The following is a 22,186-nucleotide window of genomic DNA, read 5'->3' as shown; positions in this document are numbered from 1 at the left end:
AACTAATCTAAATCATGAGAAGTAACTAATTGGCGAGCTCTCCTTTTTGAATGGATGCATTTCCACACTTTATAACCTCTGGTCTATGCCTTCTGGACTTGGATTTGGGCCAAAAAGGGCTTCAGAAATCGCTGGGAGCGTTTTCTGCAATTTCTGGTGCGTGGCCTCTGTCACGCGTCTGCGTGGGTCACGCGGTCATGTCATTCGGAGCTTTTCTTGTCACGCGGTCGCGTCAGTCATGCGACCACGTCATATGTGTTTTGCTTAAGGCGCGCGGTCGCGTCAGTCATGCGGCCGCGTCGCTGTTGATTCGCGCTTGGCATGCGTCCGCGTCGTCCATGCGATCGCGTGGATACCAGTTTCTTTAGAAACTCCGTTTTGTGCTTTCCTTCCATTTTTGTATGTTTTCTTTTCCATCCTTTGAGTCATTCCTGCCTTAGAAGATCTGAAACTACTCAACACACTAATCACGGCATCGAATGGAAATAAAGGTAATTAAAATAATTGATTTTAAAGCATAAGAAACATGTTTTTCACATACATCACATAATAAGGGAGGGAAAGTAAAACTATGCAATTAACATGAATAAGTGGGTGAAGGATTAAATAAATTACTCAAAGTAAGCACAAAATATATCATAAAATATGGGTTTATCACCCATTCAGCACGGTATATAAGGGAAGATGCCAGCTCTCCCCCCAAGGTACGTAACATCTTACCTAATTTGGCTATCACCTCATACGGACGTTGACTTGATCGTCGGAGTGTCCTTGCAGGTGGCCACCACCCCCCCCCCATCCACACCGCCTCCAGCGTCGTCAGCTTTTCAACCCGCATCTCTACACCCACTCCAAGTTGGTCCAAGGCCTCACCCGCTCATCCTCTCATTGCCACCCGACCCGTCGAGCACCCGAGGTCACGAACATTGGCTCCGTCTGTGGGGACCCTGGAGCAGACATAGAGCGACTCCCCACGTCAGGGGAGCTTCGTGAAAGAGGAGGGGCCCGCTTGAGTAGGGCGAGTTCAACAGCTCGCGCCGGCGAACAACCACGATCCTCCGTTCAGCCAAACCAACCAATCTACACCAAGACCCCTGAAAGACATCCCTTCAGAGGGATGGGAGCCGATAGCGCCAAGATTATGCAGGAGCTTAGACACATAGTACTACAAAACCCTGAAAGGGAGCTGGCAGTGAGGAGTCGATCCCACGGAGACATCAGCCGATCCCCCGGGGACGCCAGCTGATCCCGCACCCGCTCCCCCTCCCAAAGATACGAGAGCCGAGAAAGGAGTTCGACAAAGCACGAAGACGAAGCACATACGCAGGCAACCTCTCGGTCTACCCGAGGTAGATCCGAAAGCCACGGGGAGTCCCAAAAAGGAAAAGCCAGGAAACGGCTGGAACTCGTCATCATGGGAGCCACTCCTTTCCACCCCTCGATCTTCAAGGTCCGGCTTCCGAGGAATTTTGACAAGCCAACGAACATGAGGTACGACGGGACTAAGGACCCCCAGGAACACCTCACGGCATTTGAAGCAAGAATGAATCTGGAAGGGGTAGGCGACGCGGTCAGGTACCGAGCATTCTCTGTGATGCTGACCGGCCCAGCGATCCGATGGTTTAATGCACTCCCACAATGATCCATCACGACCTTCACAAACATCTCCCAAAGCTTTCTAGCTCGATTCACGACACGCATAGCCAAGGCAAAACACCCGATCAACTTGCTAGGAGTTACCCAAAAACCCGGAGAGCCGACCAGAAAGTTCCTGGACAGATTCAATGATGAATGTTTAGAAATCGATGCCTTCACTGACTCAGTTCCCAGTCTCTGCCTGACGAACAACTTGCTAAATGAGGACTTTAGAAAATACCTCACTACGAAGTCCCTCTGAACCATGCAGGAAATTCAAAGTGTGGCTAAAGAATACATCAACGATGACGAGGTAAGCCAGGTCGTGGCAGGCAACAAACGGCAGCCCTCGAACCCCCTAGCACAGCAGGCCCCCCAGGTCGACAGGTACAAGGAAGCTCCCAGGGATGGAACCTCGGCAAAACAATCAAAACAACTCCCATGAGTAGGGAGATTCATAAACTACACGCCACTTGCGGCGCCCATAGTAGAAGTCTACCAGCAGATTGCGGACAAGGGAATCCTATCCAGACCCAGACCATTGAAAGAGAGAACAGGAAGAAACAAAAGCCTTTACTGTGATTACCATAAGGGGTTTGGTCACAAAACCCAGGACTGCTTCGATCTCAAAGATGCTTTAGAGCAAGTCATCAGGGAAGGAAAGCTGAACGAGTTCTCCCAACTCATCCGAGAACCAAGGAGGCGAGAGCGAGAACGCTCCAAGGAGGACCGCAGCCGAACTATCAAACCAAGACAAGAGCCCGCAGGGAATGCCGACAACCCCCCAACTTTTGTGGTCAACATCGTGGTCGGACGTGATAACCCTCCGAAGTCTAGATTGGCAGCAAAAAGGGATACCCGGGTCCTATCCATCTCAACGGGAGGTCCCGCCGTTCTGAACAGGGGATCTCCCATGATATCTTTCGGTCTAGAAGATCAATGGTTTCATGATCTTCCCGAAAACCTCCCCCGCATGGTAATCACAGTATTCGGATGCAGCTACGACGGAGCAAGATCGCACCGATTTAACAAACCCATCACAAAGGGAAAAAACGGAAGACGAACTCCCAGAGTAGTAAACATTGGTCTGTAAACCCACAACCAATCAACCACACGCGGAGACACCAAATTTTTATGGCAAACGCGTTCCCGGTCAGCGGGAACGTAGACCTGGTAGAACGCCTCCTCGGGACCCCCTCCGTACAAAAGCCCAGCCTGGCGAAGTTCTTGGAGGCTCTCTCGGGTAACCCCGGATGGGGTATCCTTCACGTCGGAAGTAACCCAGGCGTAGTGGTCGACGAAATCGGCTAGCAGCCGCTGAGCCATGTTTGGAGCCATGGGACGCTCGGCCATACCTACAGCAGGGGGATCACTTAGTCAGGACGGGAGGTCAGGAACCCTAAAAACAATGAAAAACAAGCTACAACTCCCTAAACCACCCTCCATGCACCCTTATACTAACCCAAAACCTAAGCAAAAGCTAAGAAAATACCTAGTGGCACCCCCTCTAAAAGAAAAATAAACAAAACCCAGGCATGCACAAGGAAAATACACAAGGAAATACCAAAGGGAAAAGTAAGCAAAGAAAACTGTAAAAACAACATACCAGGAAGATGCAAAATCCGCGAAATCGAAGGAAGAATCCAAAGGGCGAAGCAGCACTGAAAATAGAAAGGAGGCCAAAGCAGTAGCGAAGGGCAAAAGGAGAACAAAAAGAAGCAGTGAATGAGAGAAAATAGAAGAAGAAGAAGAAGAGGAAAGTGAAGAAGAAGTTACGAAACTAAAAGGGGGCAAAGACCGAAAGACATAACCACCAAAGGAGCGCCAAAAGGAAGGGGCATAATTGTCATTTCACGCCTCTTTCAAATCATGAAATGATGGGCATTTAATGCCTAGCGCAGAAGCCAAGGAGGCAGCACCAAGGGAGAGACGAGTTGACCACGCGTGAGGAACACGGATACTATCAACGAGCTCCCGAGAAGGAGAACACGTCCCGACTCGGCGAGTAGGACAAACGCGCCTAGCCACGAGCTTCAAACCTCAAGGCTGCCGCGTTGGGGGCACTGTTACGGACCACCACAAGTCCAGCCCGATTGGCCGACGGGTCGGTGCATCGCCTCCGACCCAATCCCTGAACCATCCCCCACAACAGGGAAAATCTGACGGTTCGGTCCCCAACACCCGACCCGAAGCACGCCCGACTTGCCACTAGGCGGCCCAAGTCACCATGCCCAGCGACCGGTCGGGTCGGTACCTGGTGCACGAAAATTACTTCACACTATGTAATTCCGCACAACTAACCAGCAAGTGCACTGGGTCGTCCAAGTAATACCTTACGTGAGTAAGGGTCGAATCCCACGGAGATTGTTGGCTTGAAGCAATCTATGGTTATCTTGTAACTCTTAGTCAGGAAAATAATTCACTTATCAAATTGAATTACGAAGAATAAGAGAGTATGAAATAAATACTTATTATGCAGTAATGGAGAATATGTTGGGGTTTTGGAGATGCTTTGTCTTCTGAATTTCAGCTTTTCTCTTGTATTCCTCTTCCCTCATGCATACAAAAGTGCAAAGTTCCTTCCATGGCAAGCTCTATGTAAGGTGTCACCGTTGTCAATGGCTACTTCCCATCTCCTCAGTGAAAATGGTCCAAATGCTCTATCACAGCACGGCTAATCATCTAGAGGTTCTTGATCATACTGGAATAGGATTTACTATCCTTTTGCGTCTGTCACTACGCCCAGCACTCGCGAGTTTGAAGCCCGTCACAGTCATCCAATCCCAGAATCCTACTCGAAATACCACAGACAAGGTTTAGACTTTCCGGATTCTCCTGAATGACGCCATCAATTCTAGCTTATACCACGAAGATTCTGATTATGGAATCTAAGAGATACTCATTCAATCTAATATAGAACAGAGGTGGTTGTCATGCACACGTTCATGGGTTGAGGAAGGTGATGAGTGTCACGGATCATCACCTTCTCCATAATTAAGTGCGAATGAATATCTTAGATAGGAACACGCATGTTTGAATGGAAAATAGAAGTACTTGCATTAATTCATCGAGACGCTGCAGAGCTCCTCACCCCCAACAATGGGGTTTAGAGACTCATGCTGCCAAAAGGTACAAATTTCAGATCTAAAATGTCATGAGATACAAAATAAATCTCTAAAAGTTGTTTAAATACTAAACTAGTAACCCTGGTTTACAGAAAATGAGTAAATTATGATAGATAGTGCAGAAATCCACTTTTGGGGCCCACTTGGTGTGTGCTGGGGCTGAGACTAAAGCTTCTCACGTGCCTGGGCTGTTTTGGGCGTTCAACGCCAGGTTGTAACCTATTTCTGGCATTGAACTCCAACTTGTAACCTGTTTCTGGCGCTGGACGCCAGACTGCAACATGGAACTGGCGTTGAATGCCAGTTTACGTTGTCTATCCTTGAGAAAAGTATAAACTATTATATATTGCTGGAAAGCCCTGGATGTCTACTTTCCAACGCAATTGAAAGCGCGCCAATCGGACTTCTGTAGCTCCAGAAAATCCATTCCGAGTGCAGAGAGGTCAGAATCCAACAGCATCAGCAATCCTTTTTCAGCCCGAATCAGATTTTTGCTCAGCTCCCTCAATTTCAGCCAGAAAATATCTGAAATTACAGAAAAGCATACAAACTCATAGTAAATTCCAGAAATATGAATTTTTCCTAGAAACTAATGAAAATATACTAAAAACTTAACTAAAACATCCTAAAAACTACATGAAATTAACCCCAAAAAGCGTATAAAATATCCGCTCATCACAACACCAAACTTAAACTGTTGCTTGTCCCCAAGCAACTAGACAAATAAAATAGAATACAAATAAGTTACGAAGCAATAATATCTCCGAGTTTTTGAGTGAAACTCAGATTCTAATTAAATGAGCGGGACTAGTAGCTTTTTGCTTCCGAACAGTTTTGGCATCTCGCTTTATCCATTGAAGCTCAGAATGATTGGCATCTATAGGAACTTAGAATTCAGATAGTGTTATTGATTCTCCTGGTTCAGTATGTTGATTCTTGAACACAGCTACTTTTATGAGTCTTGGCCGTGGCCCTAAGCACTTTGTTTTCCAGTATTACCACCGGATACATAAATGCCACAGACACATAATTGGGTGAACCTTTTCAGATTGTGACTCAGCTTTGCTAAAGTCCCCAATTAGAGGTGTCCAGGGTTCTTAAGCACACTCTTCTTTTTGCTTTGGACCTTGACTTTAACCGCTCAGTCTCAAGTTTTCACTTGACACCTTCACGCCACAAGCACATGGTTAGGGACAGCTTGGTTTAGCCGCTTAGACCAGGATTTGATTCCCTTAGACCCTCCTATCCACTGATGCTCAAAGCCTTGGATCCTTTTTACTACCCTTGCCTTTTGGTTTTAAGGGCTATTGGCTTTTTCTGCTTGCTTTTTTTTTTTGCAAGCTTTGTATTCACTGCTTTTTCTTGCTTCAAGAATCATTTTTATGATATTTCAGATTATCAATAACATGTCTCATGTTCATTATTCTTTCAAGAGCCAACATATTTAACATTCAAGAACATCAAATTCTAAAGACATATGCTCTGTTCAGGCATTCATTCAGAAGGCAAAAGCATTGCCACCACATGTAAACAATTAGAATTTGTTTTATTAAAAATTTGAAAAATATTGCCTCCTTATTCTAAAGAAAATCTTCTATTTTATTCATGTTTAATGATGATGAGAAAAATAAATTATAGCTTAATTGGAGATAAAATAACTACTAATTACTACTATAACTTCTAAGGTAAAACTAAAAATAAGAACAATTATCACAGAGTTAAGGTTAAGATTAGAGCTCAACAACCTTGAGTTTGGGATGTGGATGTTCCTCTAGTCTGTGGAGTGCTTGGTCCTTCAAGAGATAACTTCTGACGCTTCAGTTCCTTTAAGTCATGCCCTTGCTCTTCTTGTTCCCTGAGCAGTTTACAGAGCATACTATTTTGATTTTTCTGTTCTTCCTTTATTTGGTCCATAGATTCTTGCAACTTGGTGACAGATGCTTCAAGCTGTTCCCAATATTCAAATTAAGGGACTTCCGGGAGGAATTCTTGTGCCCTCCTCTTGATGGGGTCATCCTGCATTTGTTGTTTTTCCATTGTGGTTTTAGTGATTGGTTGCTCCACTGAGATGTACTCTGTTATTCCCATCCTTACTCCAGCATCTTTGCAGAGAATAGAGATTAGGCTTGGATAAGCCAACCTGGCATCTTTGGAGTTCTTGTTTGCAAGTATGTAAAATTCAGATGGAATCAGTTGATGAACTTCCACTTCTTTTCCCAACATAATGCAATGGATCATCACTACTCTTTTGACGGTGACTTCAGAACGGTTGCTAGTGGGCAATATAGAATGCCCAATGAAGTCCAGCCATCCTCTGGCGACTGGTTTAAGATCTTCTCTCTTGAGTTGATTTGGGACACCCTTGCTGCTGGTGGTCCACCTGGCTTCAGGGATGCATATATTCTCTAGAATCTTATCCAGGCCCTTATTTGTTCTCATCATTCTCCTATTGAAGGAGTCTGGGTCATCTTTCAGCTGAGGTAGCTTAAAGATCTCCCTGATTTTGTCAGGGTGGATGTGAAAAATCTTTCCTCTGACCATAGTCCAATAGTCATAGAGGGCAGTTCCAGATATTCTCTGCCTGTCTGTTTGCCACAGATTAGCGTAGAACTCCTGAACCATATTCCTTCCCACTTTTGTTTCAGGATTAGCTAGGACTTTCCAGTTCCTATTTCGAATCTGCTCTTGGATCTCTGGATATTCATCTTCCTTCAGATCGAACTTGACTTCCGGGATCACTGATCTTAGACCCATTATTTTGTAGTAATGGTCTGAATGTTCTTTGGTTAAGAACTTTCCTTGATTCCAAAGTGGTTTTGGAATTCTCTCTTTCTTGCTTCTTGTTTCTTGGAATGGTTTGTTTTCCTTTAGTGGGTATAATTTAGTGATCACGAATAAACACACCAAACTTAGAGGTTTGCTTGTCCGCAAGCAAAAGAAAAGAAAGGATAGGGATAGAAGGAGAGCTAGTGTCGAATGGTGGATGAGAGGAGGGAAGCCGAATGTGGATTTAAAAGGGAGGGGGTGGGTTTTCGAAAATTTTTAAAAAAAGATAAGATAGAAGATATGATTTAAAAAAATAAGTATGATATGAAAAGATGTGATTTAAAATTGAAAAGATATGAAAGATATTTGAAAAAGATAAATTTGGATTTTGAAAAAGATAATGTGGAGATTTGAAAAAGATATTGATGAGTTGAAAGGATTTTAGAAGGAAAAGAGATAGATTTGTTTTGGAAATTTTTGAAAAAGAGTTGGATTGGATTGAAAAAGAATTTGTTTTTATAGATTAAGATTCATTTGATATTTTTAAAGTAGGGTTTTTAGAAATTAGGGATTTTAGAAATCAGGGTTTGTAACATGTTTATGCAAGAAATCATGAATTGAAACATGAAAATTAAAATTAAAATGAAAAATATGAAGTAAAAACGAATTTACCTCCTCCCCACCATCCTGGCGTTAAACGCCCAAACACTGCATGTTTTGGGCGTTTAACGCCCAACTGCTGCTTCTCCTGGGCGTTCAACGCCCAGCTGTTGCTTCTTTCTGGCGTTGAACGCCAGGAACTCCTTTGTCACTGGGCGTTTTTCTGAACGCCCAGGACGCTGTAAATCTGGCGTTTAACACCCAGATAGCTATCCTTACTGGCGTTCAACGCCCAATGGATGCTTCTTTTGGGCGTGGAACGCCCAAAACATACTTTTACTGGTATTTTCTTGCTAGTGAGCTCTCTTTCTCTGTTTTGTGTGCTGAATCCTTCTGTAACCTTGTGAACTTATACAATTGACTCTTTACCTTAGTAGCAATGAACTTTATATAAACAAATAAAATCAATAATAGGGCAAAATAATAGAAAAAGTCTTCCCAATGGCTGGGTTGCCTCCCAGCAAGCACTTCTTTATTGTCTTTAGCTGGACCTTGCTGAGCTTTTAATCTAGCTTCAGCCTTGAGCACTCTTGCTCAACATTGCCTTCAAGATAGTGCTTGATTCTCTGTCCATTAACAATGAACTTCTTATCATAATCAATGTCTTGAAGCTCCACATAACCATATGGTGATACACTTGTAATCATATATGGTCCCCTCCACCGGGATTTTAGTTTCCCTGGGAATAGCCTGAGCCTAGAGTTAAACAACAGAACCTTTTGTCCTGGTTCAAAGATTCTAGATGACAGCTTTCTGTCATGCCACCTTTTAGATTTCTCTTTATAAAGCTTGGCATTTTCGAAAGTAGTGAATCTGAATTTCTCTAGCTCATTCAGCTGGAGCAATCTTTTTTCTCCAGCTAATTTGGCATCAAAGTTTAAGAATCTGGTTGCCCAGTAGGCCTTATGTTCCAGTTCCACGGGCAGGTGACAAGCCTTACCATACACAAGTTGGTACGGAGAGGTCCCTATAGGAGTCTTGAATGCTGTTCTGTAAGCCCACAGAGCATCATCCAAGCTTCGTGCCCAATCCTTTCTACAGATACTTACAGTCCATTTCAGGATTCTTTTCAGTTCTCTGTTAGAAACTTCAGCTTGCCCATTTGTCTGTGGATGATATGGAGTCGCCACCTTGTGGCGAATCCCATACCGGACCATGGCAGAGTAAAGCTGTTTGTTGCAGAAGTGAGTGCCCTATCACTGATTAGTACCCTAGGGACACCAAACCTGCTGAATATATGTTTCTGGAGGAACTTCAGCACTGTTTTAGTATCATTGGTGGGTGTGGCAATGGCCTCTACCCATTTTGATACATAGTCAACTGCCACCATAATATAAGTGTTTGAGTATGATGGTGGGAAAGGCCCCATGAAATCAATTTCCCATACATCAAACAACTCAATCTCTAAGATTTCTTGTTGAGGCATGGCGTAACTATGAGGCAAATTACCAGCTCTCTTGCAACTATCACAGTTACGTACAAACTCTCGGGAATCTCTGTAGAGTGTAGGCCAGTAGAAACCACATTGGAGGACCTTGGTGGCTGTTCGCTCACCTCCGAAATGACCTCCATATTGTGACCCATGGCAATGCCATAAGATGCTCTGTGCTTCTTCTCTAGGCACACACCTACAGATTATTCCGTCTGCACATCTCTTAAAGAGATAGGGTTCATCCCACAAGTAGTACTTTACATCAGAAATTAATTTTTTCTTTTGTTGCCTGCTGTACGCCTTGGGTATGAACCTTGCAGCTTTATAGTTTGCAATGTCTGCAAACCATGGTGTTTCCTGAATGGCGAACAAATGCTCATCTGGAAAGGTTTCAGAGATCTCAATAGAGGGAGAGGGCGCCCCTTCTACTGGCTCTATTCGGGACAGATGATCAGCCACTTAGTTTTCTGTCCCTTTTCTGTCTCTTATTTCTATATCAAACTCTTGCAAAAGCAATACCCATCTTATAAGCCTGGGTTTTGAATCTTGCTTTGTAAGTATATATTTAAGAGCAGCATGGTCAGTGTACACAATCACTTTTGATCCTACTAAGTATGATCTAAACTTGTCAATGGCATAGACCACTGCAAGCAATTCTTTTTCTGTGGTTGTGTAATTTTTCTGGGCATCATTTAAAACACGGCTAGCATAATAAATGACATGCAGAAGTTTGTCATATCTCTGCCCAAGTATTGCACCAATGGCGTGATCACTGGCATCACACATTAATTCGAATGGTAATGTCCAGTCTGGTGCAGAGATAACTGGTGCTGTGACCAGCTTAGCTTTCAGAGTTTTAAACGCCTGCAGGCACTCTGTGTCAAACAAAAATGGCGTGTCAGCAGCTAGCAGGTTGCTTAGAGGTTTTGCAATTTTTGAAAAATCCTTTATAAACCTCCTATAGAATCCTGCATGCCCCAGAAAGCTTCTGATTGCCTTAACATTGGTAGGTGGTGGTAATTTTTCAATTACCTCTATTTTAGCTTGATCCACCTCTATTCCCTTGTTTGAAATTTTATGCCCAAGGACAATCCCTTCAGTCACCATAAAGTGACATTTTTCCCAGTTTAAAACCAGGTTGATCTCTTGGCATCTTTTCAAAACCAGTGTCAGGTGATCAAGACAGGAGCTGAATGAGTCTCCATATACTGAGAAGTCATCCATGATGACTTCCAGAAATTTTTCTACCATATCAGAGAAAATAGAGAGCATGCATCTCTGAAAGGTTGCAGGTGCATTACACAGCCCAAATGGCATCCTTCTGTAAGCAAATACTCCAGATGGACATGTGAATGCTGTTTTCTCTTGATCCTGGGGATCTACTGCAATTTGGTTGTAGCCTGAATAGCCGTCCAAAAAGCAGTAATAATCATGACCTGCTAGTCTCTCTAGCATCTGGTCTATGAATGGTAAAGGAAAATGATCCTTCCTGGTGGCTGTATTGAGCCTTCTGTAGTCAATACACATGCGCCACCCTGTAACTGTTCTTGTAGGAACCAGTTCATTTTTTTCATTATGAACCACTGTCATGCCTCCCTTTTTGGGGACAACTTGAACAGGGCTCACCCAGGGGCTATCACAAATAGGATAAATAATCCCAGTCTCCAGTAATTTGGTGACCTCTTTCTGCACCACTTCTTTCATTGCAGGATTTAGCCGCCTCTGTGGTTGAACCACTGGCTTAGCATTGTCCTCCAATAAGATCTTGTGCATGCATCTAGCTGGGCTTATGCCCTTAAGGTCACTTATGGACCACCCAAGAGCTGTCTTGTGTGTCCTTAGCACTTGAATTAGTGCTTCCTCTTCCTGTGGATTTAAAGCAGAGCTTATGATCACTGGAAAGGTATCACCTTCTCCCAGAAATGCATATTTCAGGGATGGTGGTAATGGTTTGAGCTCGGGTTTAGGAGGTTTTTCCTCTTCCTGAGGAAATTTCAGAGACTCTTTCAATTCCTCTGAATCCTCTAGATCAGGCGGAACATCTTTAAAGATGTTTTCCAGCTCTGATTCAAGACTCTCAGCCATGTTGATCTCCTCCACCAAAGAGTCAATAAGATCAACTTTCATACAGTCTTTTGGTGTGTCTGGATGCTGCATGGCATTGACAGCATTCAACTTAAACTCATCTTCATTGACTCTCAGGGTGACTTCCCCCTTTTGAACATCAATGAGAGTTCGTCCAATTGCTAGGAAAGGTCTTCCTAGAATGAGAGTAGCACTCTTGTGCTCCTCCATCTCCAGCACTACGAAGTCAGTGGGAAAGGCGAATGGCCCAACCCTAACAATTATGTCCTCAATCATGCTTGATGGGTATTTAATGGAGCCATCAGCAAGTTGGAGACATATCCGGGTTGGTTTAACTTCTTTAGTTAAACCAAGCTTTCTGATAGTGGATTCAGGTATTAGGTTGATGCTTGCCCCAAGATCACATAAGGCTGTCTTGGTGTAATTACCCTCTAATATGCATGGTATCAGAAAGCTTTTCAGGGAAGCTTTTTAGAATGACTGCACTGCATTCTTCAGTGAGGAGAACTTTTTCAGTTTCTCTCCAATCCTTCTTATGACTTAAGATCTCTTTCATGAACTTGGCATAAGAAGGTATTTGCTCAAGTGCTTCTGCAAACGGAATCTTTATTTCAAGAGTCCTGAGATAATCTGCAAAGCGAGCAAATTGCTTATCCTGCTCCTCTTGGCAGAGTTTTTGAGGATAAGGTATCTTGGCTTTATATTCCTCAACTTTGGTTGCTGCAGGTTTATTTCCTACAGAAGTGGTTGAAGAAGCCCTTTTAGAGGGGTTGTCATCAGCACTTGTGTGTGTTTGATCCCTCACTGGCAATTGAGTGCCAGGGTTAGAAGCTGGAGTGACGTTAGATGCTAACTCCTCAGCTGTTCCTGGCGTCTGAACGCCAGAACTGTGCTTCCTTTGGGCGTTCAACGCCAGTTCCTTGCTTCTTTTTGCCGTTGAACGCCAGTCCTGAGCATGGTTTGGGCGTTCAGCGCCAGCCTTCCACCCAATTTCTGGCGTTTTAGCGCCAGAATTATTTTTTCCTGGGCTCTTACTGTCCTCAGATAGAATTTGGGTAGTTTGCTCATTTCTTGGCTTCCTGCTGCCTTGAGGTGGGGTATTTAATATTTTCCGACTTCTTAATTGAACTGCTTGGCATTCTTCTGTTATTTGTTTTGATAGCTACTGCTTTGTTTGCTTTAATTGTTCTTCCATATTTATATTAGCCATCCTTGTCTCTTGTAGTCTCTCCTTGAATTCGACTAACTGTTTTGTTAGAAAATCCAATTGCTGATTGAATTCAGTAGCTTGTTCAGCAGGACTGAGTTCAGTAGTCACTATTTTAGCCTCTTCTTTCATGGAAGGTTCACTGCTTAGGTACAGATGCTGATTTCTGGCAACTGTATCAATGAGCTCTTGAGCTTCTTCAATTGTCTTTCTCATGTGGATAGATCCACCGGCTGAGTAGTCTAGAGACATCTGAGCTCTTTCTGTAAGCCCATAATAGAAGATGTCTAGCTGAACCCACTCTGAAAACATTTCAGAGGGGCATTTTCTTAGCATCTCTCTGTATCTCTCCCAGGCATCATAAAGAGATTCATTATCTCCTTGTTTAAAGCCTTGGATGTCCAGCCTTAGCTGTGTCATCCGTTTTGGAGGAAAGTATTGATTCAGGAATTTTTCTGACAGCTGTTTCCATATCCTTATGCTAGCCTTAGGTTGGTTATTTAACCACTTCTTAGCTTGATCTTTTACAGCAAATGGAAACAGTAATAATATGTAGACATCCTGATCTACTTCCTTATCATGTACTGTGTCAGCAATTTGTAAAAACTGTGCCAGAAACTCTGTAGGTTCTTCCTGTGGAAGACCGGAATACTGGCAACTTTGCTGCACCATGATAATGAGCTGAAGATTCAACTCAAAGCTACTGACTCCGATGGAGGGTATACAGATACTACTCCCATATGAAGCAGTAGTGGGATTAGCATATGACCCCAGAGTCCTTCTGGACTGTTCATTTCCACTTAGATCCATGATGGAGAAAGGGAGATGATGTGGCTTTATTTTATTTATTTTATTATATTAAAAATTCGAAATAATAAAACTATAATAAAAAAATTGAAAATATTTTAAGAGGATTTTCGAAAAAAAATGAAGAGAGAGAATAAGTGGTTAGCAGGTTTTGAAAAAGATATGCTTTTTTTTAAAAAACTTGACAACTAAGATATGATAAGATAAAATTTTTGAAATTGAAATCTAAATTTTTATGAAGAATTTCGAAATATTAGCTTAAAAATAGTTAGAAAAGATATTTTTTTTAATTTAATACGGAAAGAGAAAAACAATAAAATAGCACAAGATTTAAAATTTTTAGATCTAATGCTCCTTGTTTTCGAAAATTTTGGAGGGAAAACACCAAGGAACACCAAACTTAAAAATTTTAAGATCAAGACACAAGGAAAACTCAAGAACACTTTGAAGAATCACAAGAACCACAAGAACATGAAGGTAGAACACCAAACTTAAAACTTTTAGCAAACCAAACTAAAATTTTCGAAAATTATAGAAAGATTAACAAGAAAACACCAAACTTAAAGTTTGGCTCAAGATTTAATCAAAGAAAAATTATTTTTGAAAAAAAAGATTTTAACAAGAAGATACCCAATTACCAAGAACATAGACCAATGCTCTAGCCAATTGGGCAGTAAATGTAACACTTGTTTTGAAGAAGTATTTTTAATAACTAAAAAAAACTCAATTATTAGTAAAAAAAATTTCGAAAAATTTAAAAAAAAGAGAAAATAAGGATTTAAAAAAAATCATTTCAACCAAAAACAATAATAGAAGATTCTAAACCAAAAAGAAAAATTTTTCCTAATCTAAGCAACAAAATAAACCGTCAGTTGTCCAAACTCGAACAATCCCCGGCAACGACGCCAAAAACTTGGTGCACGAAAATTACTTCACACTATGTAATTCCGCACAACTAACCAGCAAGTGCACTGGGTCGTCCAAGTAATACCTTACATGAGTAAGGGTCGAATCCCACGGAGATTGTTGGCTTGAAGCAATCTATGGTTATCTTGTAACTCTTAGTCAGGAAAACAATTCACTTATCAAATTGAATTACGAAAAATAAGAGAGTATGAAATAAATACTTATTATGCAGTAATGGAGAATATGTTGGGGTTTTGGAGATGCTTTGTCTTCTGAATTTCAGTTTTTCTCTTGTATTCCTCTTCCCTCATGCATGCAAAAGTGCAAAGTTCCTTCCATGGCAAGCTCTATGTAAGGTGTCACCGTTGTCAATGGCTACTTCCCATCTCCTCAGTGAAAATGGTCCAAATGCTCTGTCACAGCACGGCTAATCATCTAGAGGTTCTCGATCATACTGGAATAGGATTTATTGTCCTTTTGCGTCTGTCACTACGCCCAGCACTCGCAAGTTTGAAGCCCGTCACAGTCATCCAATCCCAGAATCCTACTCGGAATACCACAGACAAGGTTTAGACTTTCCGGATTCTCCTGAATGACGCCATCAATTCTAGCTTATACCACGAAAATTCTGATTATGGAATCTAAGAGATACTCATTCAATCTAATATAGAACGGAGGTGGTTGTCATACACACGTTCATGGGTTGAGGAAGGTGATGAGTGTCATGGATCATCACCTTCTCCATAATTAAGCGCGAATGAATATCTTAGATAGGAACACGCATGTTTGAATGGAAAATAGAAGTACTTGCATTAATTCATCGAGACGCTGCAGAGCTCCTCACCCCCAACAATGGGGTTTAGAGACTCATGCTGCCAAAAGGTACAAATTTCAGATCTAAAATGTCATGAGATACAAAATAAATCTCTAAAAGTTGTTTAAATACTAAACTAGTAACCCTGGTTTACAGAAAATGAGTAAACTATGATAGATAGTGCAGAAATCCACTTTTGGAGCCCACTTGGTGTGTGCTGGGGCTGAGACTAAAGCTTCTCACGTACTTGGGCTGTTTTGGGCGTTCAACGCCAGGTTTTAACCTGTTTCTGGCGTTGAACTCCAACTTGTAACCTGTTTCTGGCGTTGGACGCCAGACTGCAACATAGAACTAGCGTTGAATGCCAGTTTACGTCATCTATCCTTGAGCAAAGTATGGACTATTATATATTGTTGGAAAGCCCTGAATGTCTACTTTCCAACGCAATTGGAAGCGCGCCAATTGGACTTCTGTAGCTCCAGAAATTCCATTCCGAGTGCAGAGAGGTCAGAATCCAACAGCATCAGCAATCCTTTTTCAGCCCGAATCAGATTTTTGCTCAGCTCCCTCAATTTCAGCCAGAAAATACCTGAATTACAGAAAAGCACACAAACTCATAGTAAATTCCAGAAATATAAATTTTTCCTAGAAACTAATGAAAATATACTAAAAACTTAACTAAAACATCCTAAAAACTACATGAACTTAACCCCAAAAAGCGTATAAAATATCTGCTCATCAGTACCCTCGGGGCAGCACCCGAAGCCCCGACCCGGAAACCGAAACGACCTGCTCCTTCCCCCATGTGGACCAGGACAGCTCATAGAAGCTTCTTGGCCAGTGGGCTAGGTCACCTATGGGCCCATCCAGCACGGTATATAAGGGAAGAGGCCAGCTCTCCCCCAGGGTACGTAACATCTTATCTAATTTGGCTATCACCTCGTACGGACGCTAACTTGATCGTTGGAATGTCCTTGCAGGTGGCCACCTCCCCCGTCCACACCGCCTCCGGCGTCGCCAGCTTTTCAACCCGCATCTCTACACCCGCTCCAAGTTGGTCCAAAGTCTCACCCGCTCATCTTCTCATTGCCACCTGATCCGTCGAGCACCCGAGGTCACTCAGATCACGAACAAGAATGAAGTTTAAAATTTATTTGGGGGAAAATAATTTATGTTTGAGAGAATGTGACTATGACATGAGACAGAAAAAGTTTTCATAATTTTGACAATAAGGATAACAATGAGTTTTTTTTATCAAACATATTACTCAATTATCAATTATTGAAGTTATTTTTGGTCGGTAAAATAACAAAATTTATGTATTAACGTATATATAAATGACCAATCCGAATAAGCTATCTATAGAGATTTTTTGTAACTTATGATAGCTTCATCGAATTGGTGATTTCATTTCAAAATTAATAATAATAATAATAATAATAATAATAATAATAATAATAATAATAATAATAATAATAATAATAAAATTGTTTTGTCTCCACCTTTCCAACTATGCTACCACATCTTTTACTAGTTAATCTCTCTTTTTGCTCTACATCAATATATGCCGCTTATGTTTGAACAGCAGCGCAAATTATAAAATCTTGTTTTTTTTCTTAGCGCTTGGGGGAATGACAGCTTATGTGGATTTTTTGAATTGTGCAAACCGGGAGAAAAGGTTTTTGTGTCAGCAGCTTGTGGAAGTATTGGAAGTAGGGATGGTAATACCATCCGAACTCGCGGATATCCACTCCGCTCCTATTCGTTTCGCATTGGGACGGATAATTATCCGTCCTGTATTGAGGCGAGTTTTAGCGGAGTGCGTTTTTGGGAGGGGCGGGACGGGTCGGATTTAGGTAATACCCGCCCCTTTATATATATAATATATATAATTTTAATATATAATATGTATAATATATATATATATAATAATTAGTAAATAATTAATAATATTGTATCATATTTAAATTTTTACTTTAATTTATGTTATGTATGTGATGATGGTTATATAAATTTTAAAATTTAATTTTATTTATTAGATTTTAATAATTATAGGGACGGATAGGGACGAGGTGGGTACCCGCAGGAGCGGGTTAGGGTTCAACATTTTACTACCCGCGGATAGAAGTGGGACGGATTCTATGCGAATTATTGTACGGTGAGACGGGATCGGATAAAGAAAAAATCCGTCCCTACCCGCCCCGTTGCCACCCCTAATTGGAAGTTTGGTTGGGCAATATGCAAAGCTTTTCGGTTGCTATGTTGTTGGTTGTGTTGGAAGTCAAAACAAAGTCAATACTTGTTAACATTTTGGTATCCAACTTGCATTAGGTATATCACTAACAAAGCCTAACCCTTGTGTAATTTTGTGTAGGTTACATTTCTTAAAGATAAGCTAGGATTTGATGATGCATTCAATTACAAAGAAGAAACACATCAAAGTTCTACTCTTAGAAAGTATGAAATGTACTTAGTTTAACTGAATTATTAAGGCATGCGAAAATGTTTAGTAACAAAAATAAATTAGTCAAAAATAGTTAAAATTTGTCTTATTTAATATTTATTAATTGTTGTAATAATTAATAAATATTAAATAAGGCATCCGAAGACGTGATGCTTATTCATTTATTATAGGATGATATAGAGGTGATTTAAAACCGTCACAAAATTAAAAAATAACCGCTGTAAAATTCCGACTGTGGTGTAATAATTCCATTAGCTTTAAAAACTTATATTTCACCGTGGTGCGGAATTTATAACCACAAACTAACCGGCAAGTGTACCGGGTTGTGTCAAGTAGTACCTCAAGTGAATGAGGGTCGATCCCACGAGAATTGATGGATTAAGCAACAATGGTTAAGTGATTTACTTAGTTAGACAAACAGAAAAGAGTGTTGAGAGTTCAAAAGCATCAAACAGTAATTCAGAGAATAAAAAAATAAGCAGTAAATTTAGGTAAAATATATATGGAGAAAACAGTAAAGGTTTCAGAGATATCTATCTTCCGGATTGACTTTTCTTACTAACTATTTTAATCATGCAAGATTCAATTCATGGCAAATTATATGTGGCTAAACCCTAATTCCTTAGACTTTTTTAGTCTCCTCTAACTTTCATCAACCGCCAATTCATTGGTCACTTAATTCCAATTAGAGGGTGAAGTTCAATTCTAGTTTATATGCCAAAGAAACCCTAATTACCTAAATATAAGAGGATTATATGTCATGTATCCCATTAAGTCTAGATAATTAGAAATTTAGGAGAAATTATTTTCAAATTGTTGTTCAAGCAAATAGCTTTTCCAAGTTATACAAGAACTCAATTAGAACAATGGTCATACTTTCGTTGCACCCAAATTCATAAGATAAAGAACGAAAATAATTCTTGAAATATAAATCAGTACATGAATTAAAATAGAAAAATAATAGTATCAATCCATACAATAGACAGAGCTCCTAACCTTAACAGTGGAGGTTTAGTTGCTCATGGTTTAGAAAGAAAATAAGGATTCTGAAAAGCTGTCAATCGTGGAATGCGATAAGAGAGAAGAGAAGAGCTCCCCTGAAGGGTTGATTCTTTTTCCTTTTATATCTAATCCTAGTTAAATGTAAAATGTATTTTCTAAAACTAAATAATATATTTTTCTATTTATAAATAAAATAAAAGTTTAATCAAAATTAATAAAAGATTGCGTGCTATCTTGTTAGCGAGAAGGGGACCACTACAGACTCCAAAGCTGGCGCCAAACTTGGAGTTTCTCAAGTTTGGCGCTACCAAGGCAGCAAGCAAGGAAGGCGTTGTGATGATTTTGGCACCAAACTTGGGATTTCTTAAGTTTTGCGCCACCAAAGCAGCAAGAAAGGAAGGCGTTGTGATGATCATGGCGCCAAACTTAGGATTTTTCAAGTTTGGTGCCACCAAGGCAGTAATTTCATATGAAAAGTGTAGACTATTATATATCATTGGAAAGTTCTGGAAGTTGGCTTTCCAATGCCACTAAAATCACGTCAATTAGACCTCTGTAGCTCAAGTTATTTCTATTTGAGTGCAAGGAGGTTAGGGTTGATAGCATCATCTACTTTCTTCTTCTTCTTCTACAGAAACTCTATCAAATCCATCCGAATGCTACCTGAAATAAACAGAATTGTACACAACTCAAAGTAGCATTCATAATGACTAAAAGATATTTAAATCTTGATTAAACTTAACAATTTGAATGCAAATTCATTAGAAAAAAATAGAGAAAATGCTTACGCATCACACTGCATTTCACTAATTAAGGTTTTGAGATCTTTGGTTAAAATAATATATTTGTTGTTTATAATTATCACTAATTTTTAATATTACTTTAATTTTACATCTTATTTATTTAAAATACTGATGATTATAACTCCATATGAGCGGTCAAATAGTATAAATTCAAGAAATTGCACGTTCAGTCAAAGCTATTTATAAATCAATATTATTTTACGTTTTTATTATCAATATATATATATATATATATATATATATATATATATAGTTTATAAATGTTAAATTACACCAAACACACTCTTAATCAAATGGGAATGAAGCTCAGATTTTCGATGAATTAATTTTTAACTTATCAAACTAAAAAATACTGTAAAAAAAATGAGATGAAGTATCAAAAATATAAAAGTAATTAAAAGTTTTAACTTATAATTTTTTAATTCTTTTAATTTTTAAATAAAAAGTTTTGTATTTTTTTATATTTTAAAAAAATAACACATAAATTTATTTTTTTTCAGTAAAAAATGTATCATAAGTAATTTTGCTCTTATTTCATCCTAGGTATTTTTCTGAGAGAATTGATATATATTTTGACAATGTTAGGGGCAAGATGCTAGAAGCAGTGATTGATAATATGAACACATTTAGTAGAGTGGTTGTTTGTGGAGCAACATCGGAATATATTGATATAAGAAAGAGAGCATTATTAGATTTAGTGAATGTTATATACAAGAGAATCACCATACAAGAATTTTTAACTCCTGACCTTATGATTCACCACTTCCAAAATTTTATGATAAAAACATCAAATTATCTTCGACCTGGCGAATTACAAGTGACTGAAGACATCTTATTGGGTATGGAAAGCGTCCCTTCTGCTTTTGTAAGCCTCTTCAATGGAAGTAATATTGGAAAGAAAATTGTTAGGTTAGTAGAAGAGGAAGAATGAAGGGATTTATAGAAAACAAAGTATGACATATATAGCAGAAGGTTTAAATGTCAAACTTTTCAGTTTATGCATATAGTGTATGGTGAACTTTATATTAACAATAAGAATAAGAATAGCATTGTCGTTATTATGTTCAAGCTTGCTAAAATAAAGGATTGATATGGTGTCGTTATCCAATAAAATTAGTCTTCGTTCACTTTTTTTTTTTTACATAAATTCAAAAAGTTAATTGCAATAAACACATCGGTAAATTTAATATTTTGTATATTAGAAAATCTCAGAGGCCATCAGTTTTATCATAATTTTAACTAGTATTTAATCAGTATAAATACTAAATTATTTTCAATAAATAAATTATATAAATTTTGATAAATATTAGTATAAATTGTATTAACTCGTGTGTAAATTTTAATAAATATAGATGTAAATTATGTGTTTTTTGTATATAAACTCCTATATATATGAATGCAAACTATTATTGATTAAGTACTTGTTTAAAATAATAATATTTGCATGTATCATTGTTGTTTTGTATATTCTTTTTTTAATACTTAAAATACGAATTCAAAAATTTTTAAAATAAATTAATTTAAATTAAATTTAAAAATTAAAATTATAATTCAAATAAATTTCAACCAGTGGAATTATCCCTCCAAAATCGGCAAAAAAGCTATGGAATTGTTATTTTGGTTCTTAATCCAAGAGAGATTTAACACAAAAGATCGGATAAGCTACTTAGACGTGGCATTATAGCATAAGAAAATTTGAGGAGTGTATTCTATAATAATAGAAGTGAAATTATTTTTAAATTATTTTTATGTGTGAATTCTCTTAGAGTATATGGGGTCAAGCTCTCCAAGTAAGAAACTTGATCGATGTGGGTGTGGTCAGTTTATATAAGTGAGTACTTCGGATCTTGGATGGATCATAAAATGCCATGACAATTTAATGAGGTATGAAAATTGTTCTTTTATGCTATAATTTGGTGTTTGTGATATGCAAGAAATAAAAAAATTTTCGATGCTAAGGAGTTAAATATGGAATGAGTAAAAAATGATATTATATATCACGTATAACTTTGGGCAAAAAACAAAATAAAATTCGAAAAATATACGCTTCTTACCACCAAAATTGAGCCTCTCCTTCCAGTTGATAAGTGAAAAACTTCACATATTGATTTTTCGGCACATGTTGAGGTTGCAGCGCTCTCTCCATAGCATGGAACCAGTTATCAGCTTCAGTGGGGTTGGTTGTACCCTTAAAAGTTGGAAGATTCACTTTCAGAAATGTAGCCAAAGTCATCGACTTTCTGTCCTCTTGTTCATTTCTACCACCTTGTCCATTACAACCCCCATTATCATTCCCAACTTGTTGTCTCATTTTTTCCACTACTCGGTTAGTAGTAACAACACTAGCATTCATGGCAGCAGTCATACTCACCATAACAGCCATGAAATCAGTCCGATTGTTCACCATATCGGTTTTCTTATTACCTCTCCATCCTCGTCCTCGACCTTGTCCTCGTCCTCAATACCAAACAATTGATATT

The 22,186-nt window shown here is 39.4% G+C and overlaps 1 protein-coding gene across 1 annotated transcript in view; it reads left to right on the top strand.

The window, feature by feature from the left end:
- LOC107615294 (2-alkenal reductase (NADP(+)-dependent)-like) overlaps positions 1-20,637 on the top strand; it is an 89,975-nt gene extending 69,338 nt beyond the window's left edge. Inside the window, exons 6-9 of the mRNA XM_021111828.2 lie at positions 17,058-17,142; positions 17,654-17,728; positions 17,812-17,894; positions 20,250-20,637. Coding sequence (XP_020967487.1) covers positions 17,058-17,142; positions 17,654-17,728; positions 17,812-17,894; positions 20,250-20,637 — 631 coding nt within the window. The remainder of the gene's footprint in view (positions 1-17,057; positions 17,143-17,653; positions 17,729-17,811; positions 17,895-20,249) is intronic.
- Positions 20,638-22,186: the final 1,549 nt, after the last annotated feature.

The sequence above is a fragment of the Arachis ipaensis genome, chromosome B9 (genome assembly GCF_059453495.1).
Source record: "Arachis ipaensis isolate K30076 ecotype BB chromosome B9, ASM5945349v1, whole genome shotgun sequence".
In the NCBI taxonomy this organism is placed as follows: domain Eukaryota; kingdom Viridiplantae; phylum Streptophyta; class Magnoliopsida; order Fabales; family Fabaceae; genus Arachis; species Arachis ipaensis.
The sequence above is the reverse complement of the archived record's forward strand: the minus strand, read 5'-3'. Positions and strand labels throughout refer to the sequence as shown.